This window comes from Xiphophorus couchianus, chromosome 14 (assembly GCF_001444195.1).
Source record: "Xiphophorus couchianus chromosome 14, X_couchianus-1.0, whole genome shotgun sequence".
NCBI classification, from domain to species: Eukaryota; Metazoa; Chordata; class Actinopteri; order Cyprinodontiformes; family Poeciliidae; genus Xiphophorus; species Xiphophorus couchianus.
The window spans coordinates 6069565-6080352 of record NC_040241.1 but is presented as its reverse complement, the minus strand read 5'-3'; the positions used below and the strand labels follow the sequence as shown (position 1 = coordinate 6080352).

Sequence of the window (10788 nt, the reverse complement as noted above, 5' to 3'; positions counted from 1 at the left end):
GGTGTGTGCATAAGACACAGAGACAGGGCATGTCTCCAAAAGTGAATGTCTTTGTCCCAGTGTGTATTTGCAAACTACAATGTAGCTTTTTGGTGTTTGTTTTGGAGAAACGGCTTGCTTCTCGCATTGCGGCCTTTCATCCCATGTTGGTAAGGGAGATGTCTCACTACAAGCCAGTATCATGAACAAGGTATTGATTTGCACATTTCCCACTAAAACGCCTTCTGGGGTACAACCGTACATCTTTGAAAAGCATTAGTGGAGTATATTGCACAATCAACAAGAATACAGCGAGTGGTTTCTGGAGGGTAAGTCAACAACAAAACACGTGCCGTATCCAGCAGCCATTGTATGCCAGTAAAACCAGCAGACCCATACATCCTGGAGCTCAGCGTGGGTCACTAGGTGATGGGTTGGACTTCACTAGGGTTGCCAGGTGATGGGCAGTGCCTGGTGATTTGTGACGTTACATTCCAGAGGTTTTTGATACGGGTCATTTTCCGAACACTAAAAAGCATTAGCTTAAAAAATGGCATTAATTCAATAGCAATGATAATGTTTGTGTTTCTTCCTGATAGCTTGGGCTGTCTTTTTAGAAGCAGCAAAAATCCAAAGGAAGAACAAAAATGTGCAAAATGTGAGTTTTGCCTAACATGTCCCCTTTAAAATAAAATGAACATAGCTCAGTAAGCATCAAGATTTGAGTATTTAAACAGGACATGTTTCTATGAAAACATTATATCAGTGCGTTACACAAAGGTTTCTTTGGTTTCATTAGAAGTGGAGGATCTATTTTCAAATTCATCCTGAGGAGAATAGAAACAATTTCTAACCTTGTTACTACTTGTTAGTTTATTCACTGTGTTATTTTGAGGTAAGCGGAAAGCAGAACCAAAGAGTGTGTAGGTGTAGCGCCTGGATGTTTTATGATAAACACATAACAGAGTCATGCAAATGTTCCTAAAGAAGAAGCTTTGCCTGATGCACTAAAAGTCATATACTCATAAAGATTATATGACTTGAACAAGAGTCACGTCATGTGAAAGTTGAGTAAAACTAACTAAGGTTAAATATTTTGAAATGCAAGATAGAACAAAAAACATAATTATACCAGGTTGAAGAGAAAAAAAAATGGTAGAAGAACGTTTTTACTTCCAGAGCTAGAAAATAAATTCAGGAGTCGTATATAAATAAACCGAAATGAAGTGACGTGAGTGTTCATATGACGATGCTTTTTTTTTTTTCCAGCAGGGACAAGGCAGCTGGTCACAGTTCAGAGAAAATCAATCCTGGAAGAAAATGTATGGGAGCCTGGAAGGCCAAATTAGCATGACTATGTTTCAACATGTTCCATTTGGTTTTATGAAACATTTTAATTCACTTTTACTGTAGTAGAGTTATATTTAATTGTTCTTTTTCTTATTATTTTCTTGTGTTTCTTTTTATATTATTATTATTATTATTATTATTATTAGCACCAGCCTCTACCTGTGGGACTAGAGATGGAAAGTAGCCGTTTGGCTATGATCTTATGTATCTACATGTAAATGTTCAATATGTGTTGTCCCTTTGTTTTATGTAAACTGAATTATTTCTACCTTAGACTATATTTAGACCATACAGTCTAAGGGCAGTGGAAGCTCATTCTTGTTTTTCACAGAACATCAACTTTATTGTTCCGTTTTGATCCTTCATCAGAGGAGTGAACCAGGTGAAACCATCCACACATCAACACCACAACGTTTTTTTTTTTTTTTAGAAGGTTTTATTTTCTATTGGAGGAATAAGAATTACTCTAATTGATTGGCTGCCTGTCTCAATCAATGGCAGCCGGAGATAGACACCAGCTGCCCTGGACTCTGCTCAACAAAGCTGGTATACAAGATGAATGGAGCAAATGTTAATCCAACAGAGTGAAAAGTTGTTTTATTTTACTTATTCATCTTAATTTTTTCACGTATAACAATATGTCAGATGTCAGCTGAAACACAGGAGATGAGACTGCGGCGTGGTGCAACATTCCTGTTCATTAACATCACATAAATCGGACAAAAACACGATTTAAATCACCAGGTTTAGCATGTTACATCTACCTGGCCACAATAGGAGAAGCTATGCAGAGAAATGAAATCTTAAAATCTTCAGAGACTTCAGTGAGCTACGCGAACTTTGGTCTAAAAAGATACTTTATACTCCAATTAATTGTTTGACATGAATTAAAAAAAAAGAAGAAAAAAATCTATTTAATGAGTGGAGGAGAAAGCAGTGCTTAATCCTTAGTACAAAGAAAATTAAACTCTTCAAGATCATTTTTCTTCCTCCACTTATGTTCTCCTTTTGTCTCCATGGCTCCAGACATGTCACAGTCGTCCGTCGGTTCATCTTCGGCCCAGTTCTGATAGATGACCACCTCATCACTGACCCAGAACCAGAAATCCAGAGTGCAGGTGTAGCGCAGACCCGTCCAGACATAATCAGTCGATGTGTTCTTGACTTTCTCCTGGATCCATCTCTGATCATCCATGTTGGTGATGGTGACCAGGTCATGGTGGTGATCTCTGCAGTAGTACAAGGCGCCCTCCCAGGTCATCTTCTCTTTGATCAGGATCACTTTATCCACTGCAAAAAACACTTTAAACACAAAACGTCCCTTCAGCGTCAGCTTCATTCTGAACCAGATGCTGGGCATGCAAGATTTTAAAAGATAAAATGAATGTCTGTGTCTGATTTGAGTATGTCTCTATGAATTATTAATGCAGCTTTAAAGTCTCAACAATGTAAATGTGAGATCAATATTTTAAACAGATTTCCCAAGTGTTAAAAAAAAAGGTTTTTCGATATAAACACTGTACAATAATAAAGACAAGGGTTTGTTTTAGATAGTTTTTAGAACTAAAGTTACATTTAAAGGTATTTTGTAAAAGGAAATCTGTCATAAAAACTCACCATCATAACAGATGAAAGGTTTATCCAGATTACAGGTGTCAGTCTTCCATCTGCCTCCACCAACACCAGTAGCAGCACATCGATGACTGTTTTCTTGTTGACTGTTAAACTCATTATTCCAGTGTCTGAAAGAGGAACTGTTTCCATCTGACCACCTCCAGTTGTCTCTGAATAAACCAAAGTACGCTGAACGATCTGAAGAGTTCATCAATTTCTTCACTTCTTCATCCTGTAGTTGCTTCGTTCCACTGATCAGGTCTGTGTGTTTCTCTCTGCAGTAACTCTGAGCTTTCTGCCAGGTCTTCATGTCTTTAATCAGGTGATATTTATGGGTTTTATTAGTTTCTGTGGAGTAAACAGAAGAATATTTGTCACAGTTCAGATTTTTTTAGATAAGCATAATATAAGGTCATTGTCAGAGACTCTAACAAATGTATCTATTAGGTGGAGTTGGAGGGTTTTGTTCCACTCTATCATATTTGAAAGAAAGATTTTTATCAAAATGTTGGGAAAAAAACCCAAAACATTTAATCCAGATCGTTTTATTAGATCACTTACAGATATTACATTCTGGGTTTTATTAGTACTCACCATCATAGCAGAGGAAAGCTCTTGGATTAGAGCAACTAGTATCTTCCCATGACATATTTTTATTCAGAATCCCACAGTTCTCAGATCCTTGATTTCCTTTATCATTTGGTTCTCTTTTGACCCAGTTTGTCTCACTTTCACTGAACTCCACTCCAGGCAGAGACCAGTGCCATGTTCTGGTAAATTCTGCTTTACTGTTCAGACCAATCCAAGCTTCCCTCTGATCTCCAGCTGAGATGTTGATGAGTCTCTTCATGTCCTTCATGTTAGTCACTGTGGCCAGGTCAGTGTGTTTCTCTCTGCAGTACTGCTGAGCTTCAGTCCAGTTTTTATTCTCATTAATGTAGTGAAACTGATAGAGCTGACAGTCAATGAAGCAACACTGAGCTGTGAAGATAAAACATATTAAATTGGGAGGATTTCTTCCCAAGCAGTTAATAAACTGCTTTCATTAACATTTCAGTGTGATAACAAAGAAATAACTTTATTTCCTCGTAGTCTAGTTGTGTTTCAGATCAACTTACCCATCAGGAAGAGCAGAATCAGACTCCACTGCATCTTTGCTGTCAGATGAATTATTTTCCTCCAGCAGTTTGTCTCTGTTGGATGAAGAACATTTAAACAGTGAAAAGCTGCAGCTCTCCCTCCACTGGACAGAGAAACAATGAGAGCAGAGAGACGGAGACAGACAGGAGACACTCAACTCAACTTTTCAGTTCATATAAGTAGAAATAACAAAAAACATAAACGTATCTGAAACTTACATCTGGTTCCTTGTTTCCTCAGTATGTGGGATGTCGTCCCTCAATGTTCAGCTGAAAAGCTTCCTCAATCTAAACTGATGTGTTTCTATAGCAGCTCTTTAAACAGCAGCTACATTTGAATATGTGAATATTCAAACCAGCTGACGGTCGTTTTTATATTATTCATTAACCAGGTGGAGAAAGAAAAAAACAATAAAGCACAAAAGGACCTGTATATCTGGAAGATTATGTAATATGTTCTGTCCTTATTTTAATAGTGCAGCACATATTTGTCACATTACTACAATTTATGGCAGTGAAAGTAGTCTGGAATTAGCACAGTAGCTAAATTTCATCTTTTATCCTAAGGCAGGTAATTTCAGAAAGAGGAAAAAATGATAAAAATATTAACATTTTCAGTTTGTGTTAACACGCTAACAATGTTCAGTTAATGCAAACTGAGACTAACTTTCATCACGATGAGAATTTATTCTCTAACAACCATATGATCTTTCTACATCAAGTAAAAGGAACTGTTTCTGATAAGAGCTTTACAGAAGATCCCATCACAAGAAAAATGACTTTTTAACTCTTTTATTATCAGTAAAAAAAAACACATTTCAAAAATGTTTTGATCATCATGGAGTTGAAGTTTTTGTCATCTGCATTCAGTTTATCTAACGTCTTTTTAGCCTCTATTGAAGTTTTCCACCATGTTGGCCATTTAGTCCCAGTTAGCTTTTCATTTGAACACTTAGTAAAAAATCATAAGCTTGAATTTTTTATCCTGATCTGACTTAGAAACAAACCACATGAATTCTGCAGAATTTTACCACAAAATTAGTTTTGCGGTTCCTTAAGTGACTGAAAAAAATATATAATATATACACATATTTTGTATTATAATATACTATATATATATATATAATTGTTTTATATATAGAATATGAAAAGAACAAAGAAAATCTGAGTTTGTCTCATCCTTCGCCTCTGCATTACTAAAAGACTATATTTAGATTTCAGGACAGAGACGGTGTTGTAATTTCCTGCATAAACATTTATGATTCCTGAGAAAGGATCCGAGAACGCAAATCATCCTGAGTGAACAGCAGCCGGCGGGGAACTGTGTTCAGCTCCAAAGGAATCATATCAATCAACGTGTGAACAGCAAAACCACTTGCTACATGTCAGAATTAGTCAAATATTTAATGCTCCAATATGCATCAGCAAATCACCAATTCAGTTCAAAGTAAATAGAAATTAAATGTCATAATATCCACCAAGTATTTTGGAGTTGGTGGATGTTTTTGCTGTGGGGAGGAAGGATCGTCTCCAGTATCAAGCAGTCTTCTAAAGACATCTTTATTTGGATGCAAATACCTTGCTGCTTATCTTTCCCATGGTGTCATGTTTTTTATTTTTCATTTTTTTTACAACACTTGTTCTTCACAGCTTCCCTAATTTGTTTGATCCCAGGAAGCAGAATATTTAATAGTTCAGGTTTCAGGAAATATAAACTTTAACCAGGGCCCATTCATAGGTGGCCCGTGTCCAGATGTTGCACTAGACGTTTTGAAGTTTTTTTTTATATTTTTTTCCTTTATTACATCTGACTTGGTCATGAAGGACATGGCATATTTAACTGCATTTAATATATGTTCGCTTTCGTAGAGTTCAGAGAACAGCCGTCACTGCAGATGGAACAAGGCGGTGATCTAAAGCTGTGAGCCGGAAATCAAAAGGGCGAAAAAAAAAAAAAAAAGAAAGGAGTGCAGGTTGCTAAGAATAAAACCTCTGAACCAAGCAGCAAAGCTGTAGAAGTTGCGCCAGGTGAAGAGAGTCGATCTGCACTGGCTGAAAATTAGGTGGCAGTCGAAATGGCTGCTTGTGGCTCTTCTGGAGTAAAATCTCATGGTTCTCCCTCAACTTCCTCTTGCTATGAAATTAAAGGCAGCCGGTTGCATTTCCAGCACAGCAGATGTGTGAACAGCAGATACGACAGAGCGACAGACAAATGAAGAGCTAATTTTTTCACTCATCTCAACCCCGTCTCAAAAATGAATCCAGCCCTTTTGAAAAAAAGTTAGAATACATTTTCACAAGTCTTTTTTTTTTTTATTTCAATAATTCAATTCACTAACCAAAACACACTCCATAAATTAAATACAAATACGTCTTCAAAACTCTTTATTTACTGTGAATTAAATAATTCACAGTAAATGAATTAACAACAAAAGAGACATTTAAAATAAGCTTATTACATCAGAGCAATAAAAAAATAGCATTTTAATGCAAAGTGTGGTCTTAATGTCTTTGTTTTGAAAGACAGTGAGATGCCATCACAGAAAAAAGTTAATTTTAAGCTCACAGTTTGTTGTAAATTATTTTTATGTACACATATTATGAGTATTCAGTGTTTTATGCCACACAAAATACAACCTTATTCATAACATGTAGCAAAAGGTAGAACTGGAAACTGAGCTAATAGTATTTTTATCACAGGCAGTTCAGTATTTAATTCTTGGAACAGATGAAATTAAATTCCTCAATGTCTCTTTTTTTCCTCCACTGATGTTTTCCTCCCGTCTCCATAGCTCCAGACATGTCACAGTCGTCCATCGGTTCACCTTTGGCCCAGTTCTTATAGATGACCACCTCATCACTGACCCAGAACCACAAATCCAGAGTGCAGGTGTAGCGCAGACCCGTCCAGACATAATCAGTCGATGCGTCCTTGACTTTCTCCTGGATCCATCTCTGATCATCCATGTTGGTGATGGTGACCAGGTCATGGTGGTTCTCTCTGCAGTAGTACAAGGCGTCCTCCCAGGTCATCACTTCTTTGATCAGGATCAATTCATCTATCATAGGAGTCACCAACATAAACACATCACTTATTTGTTCATGTCGTTATTCAGAAATCATGGGTGACTTTATTTTGTAATGTAATTTCTATCCCAACAAAATATGTTTAGGATTTCTTTATCCGGAGAGCTTTGTTTGAGAGATAAAGTAAATATCTGTATCAACTTAATAAATTCTTAAATTAAATAACATACACAAACTAAGCAAAGTTTAATAAATAACTACATAATCTACGTTTTTAAATACAGTATTAATGTTAAGTGGGGATCATTTAGTTTTAATTAGTAACTTACTATCATGACCAATGGATCAACTCACCATCATAACAGATGAAGGGTTTTCTTTCAGCACAGTTCATATTCCTCCATTTGCCTCCATCATTAAACACAGTCATGGCACATTGACCACTGTTGGATTGTGGATAGTTAAAGTCATTATTCCAGTGTCTGAAAGAGAAACTGTTTCCATCTGACCACCTCCAGGTGTCTCTGAACAGACCAATGTATAGGTGTTTGAACTCAGAGTCCACCAATTTCTTCACTTCTTCATCCTGTAGTTGCTTCGTTCCACTGATCAGGTCTGTGTGTTTCTCTCTGCAGTAACTCTGAGCTTTCTGCCAGGTCTTCATGTCTTTAATCAGGTGATATTTATGGGTTTTATTAGTTTCTGTGTAGTAAATAGAACATGTATATTTTTAGAACTATTTTTAAGATAAACACAAAATCAGGTTCACTTTCAGACGCATTAAAAATGACTGTTCCTACTTTTTTGTGAGTGAAATTGATACTTTAATTTTTTTTTTAAACATTTTATTCAGATTGTTTTATTAGACAATCTATAGAGTTTAGATTCTGTGATTTTTTAATACTCACCATCATAGCAGAGGAAATATTGAGGCCACTTGCAACCCTGATCTAGCCATGTGAGATTTTGATACATAGCCCCACAGTTCTCAGATCCTTGAATTCCTTTATCTGATGGTTCTCCTTGGTTCCAGTTTGTCTCACTTTCATTGAACTCCACTCCAGGCAGAGACCAGAACCATGTTCTGGTAAATTCTGGTTTACTGATCAGACCAATCCAAGCTTCACTCTGATCTCCAGCTGAGATGTTGATGAGTCTCTTCATGTCCTTCATGTTAGTCACTGTGGCCAGGTCAGTGTGTTTCTCTCTGCAGTACTGCTGAGCTTCAGTCCAGTTTTTATTCTCATTAATGTAGTGAAACTGATAGAGCTGACAGTCAATGAAGCAACACTGAGCTGTGAAGATAAACAATGGTGATTTTAAATTAGGAGGATTTCATCAATAAACAATATGGGCTATAAGTTTCAATATGATATGATTAGAAATTTAATTAACATTTCTGATTGATTGTAAAGAAGTAATTCTCTATTTCCTCGTAGTCTAGTTGTGTTTCAGATCAACTTACCCATCAGGAAGAGCAGAATCAGACTCCACTGCATCTTTGCTGTCAGATGAATTATTTTCCTCCAGCAGTTTGTCTCTGTTGGATGAAGAACATTTAAACAGTGAAAAGCTGCAGCTCTCCCTCCACTGGACAGAGAAACAATGAGAGCAGAGAGACGGAGACAGACAGGAGACAGGAAAAAACTTGATTTTCAAATGAAACAATGCTGATATATTATTAAAAATAAAAACATAATCTCTAAGTAATAGCAACATTAATTTCAGGGAGTTGAAACTTACATCTGTTTTCTTTTTGTCCCTCCGTGAATTGATGCTCTTCTGTTGATCCTCTGCTGAAAACTGTCACAGGTAATGTGTTTCTCAATGGAAGCTGAATTTTCCCGTTTCATAATTTACATATTCAAAACACGACGGGGACATTTTTCACAAACAAACCATTCACAAACACAACTATAGACAAGAAGACGAACCAACTCTGGTAAGCAGATGGGGGGAAATACCCAACATTTTTATGTAAAATATGGAAACAAGTTCCTCAAAAAACTGAAAGTCTTTGTTCAGTGCTGCATGTTACCTGTGACGTCTAAGTCATACAGGTGGTGAACTATTACACTGTTAGTTTTGTTGTTGCCATGGTAGTTATTTACCTTTCAAATTACCTTCATGTTTTAAAATAATAATAATACAAATTCCTTGTAGAACAAATTAATCACATGCTAGGAAAGGTAAAGTGTAAAACTAGCATTAATGAAAAAATACACATTCAACTTAAATTACAGGAAAACTTGTCACTGTAATGCTTTAGGCATTTTATTTATGACCTTTTTTCATGTTTGATTCATAACTACAGTCTGACAGAAGTGAAGTTGCTTTATTGCCCATCAGTCCTTGTTGCCCAAGGACACAACAAGTGGGAATCGAACCGGTGACCAATCGCCTGCCACCGTCTCCACCGATGTCAGACTCACTGTCAGAATAATGAACATTTTTAATTACGTTCTTCCGCCAGTCAGACATCCTCCAGTCACCAGGTGGCAGCAGAGTTCTGACTAATCAACAGCGTAGCAGAAGACGTAGCGTACTCGGTGTGCACTGGAGTACAGAGTGGAGAGGAGATGGAGAAGATTGTGGCAGTCAAAAGAAAAATGGCGGAGGCTGGCTAGGCTTTACAGTAGCAATATCGATCGGCTTCGTGTACATGCTGCTAAACCTGCTAATGATGTAGAAATAATTTACTGTTGCCGGAAAACTACTTATCCGCTGGCCATGCTAGCTAGCTTGAGCATTCAAGATTCAGGCTCTGCTGACATGGAAGATGTTAAGCAGGAGCTAAAAAAAAGAGGAGAAGCTACACTGCAAACTCCAAAGGTGACCTAAAAAGAAAATCAGTAAAATTTGAATTAAAAAATTACGTCGGGTGTAATTCAGCCTCGGACTGACTGTCTAAGGCCCCATATTACCTTGGGCCGGCCCTGCATGTAGAGCCACTGCGATGCGCATCTCTGGAATCTACCTGGAATCTACCTGGAATCTACCTGGAATCCCCCGGTGGCCCCTATGCCAGTCCGCCTATGCTTTGGGGACAAAAATACATAAAAATAAAAAATACATCCAAACTACTTGCAATATTTCTGAGTTATTATCACTTGGTAATAAGTCATCTGACAGTTTTGATTGTGTCTCTGTGTGTTGATAGTCTGAATGGTTTAAAGGGATGTTTTCATGTGCAGTTGCATCTCAACCTTACACAAACATAAACATGCAGGGAATAAATGGATTTTCAATCAATTTTTGCACATAAGAGTTAATAATAAAGACGTTTTCACTGAGGTTCTTTATTTGAAATTTTAAATTGACATTTGTGACTGTATACAAAAAATAGACCAGCAAATATTGCAGTCAGGAGTAATTTTTCCCCATGTTCACAAGAGCAGTGGTCCCCAACCCCCGGTCCGTGGACCAATTGGTACCGGACCGCGCAAGAAATAATTCCGTTTTATGTATTCTTTGAGTCTGGAGGATCTCTTATTTTGAAAGTCCTTTAACCGGATTCTCTCGGTTACGTCTTGCGCGCCAACATTGAGCCACAAGCAGCAAAATGAGTCAGAAACAGATCAGATTCTTTGGAAAGTTTCTTTGTGAAGGGAAAAGGCCCAGAGAAGAGACAGGAGAATGGATTTAACCCGGCAGGTGATTCCCACAGTCCAAGTCCCAA

The 10788-nt window shown here is 37.2% G+C and overlaps 1 protein-coding gene across 3 annotated transcripts; it reads right to left on the bottom strand.

Moving 5' to 3' along the window:
• Positions 1 to 1788: 1788 nt before the first annotated feature.
• Positions 1789 to 8984, bottom strand: LOC114157144 (C-type mannose receptor 2-like). 3 transcript variants are annotated; one of them, XM_028037967.1, is made up of 5 exons: positions 4302 to 4405; positions 4062 to 4136; positions 3538 to 3924; positions 2947 to 3291; positions 1789 to 2631 (listed from the first exon to the last, which is right to left on the bottom strand). In XM_028037967.1, exons 2-5 carry the CDS (start codon positions 4093 to 4095, stop codon positions 2270 to 2272), a joined length of 1128 nt encoding a protein of 375 aa, XP_027893768.1. In that variant the 5' UTR covers positions 4096 to 4136; positions 4302 to 4405; the 3' UTR covers positions 1789 to 2269. The 3 variants fall into 3 exon arrangements, with proteins under 3 accessions (XP_027893768.1, XP_027893770.1, XP_027893769.1); XM_028037969.1 differs by having other exon boundaries at positions 1790 to 2616; XM_028037968.1 differs by lacking the exons at positions 2947 to 3291; positions 3538 to 3924; positions 4062 to 4136; positions 4302 to 4405 and adding exons at positions 7464 to 7811; positions 8018 to 8404; positions 8575 to 8649; positions 8853 to 8984 and having other exon boundaries at positions 1799 to 2616.
• Positions 8985 to 10788: the final 1804 nt, after the last annotated feature.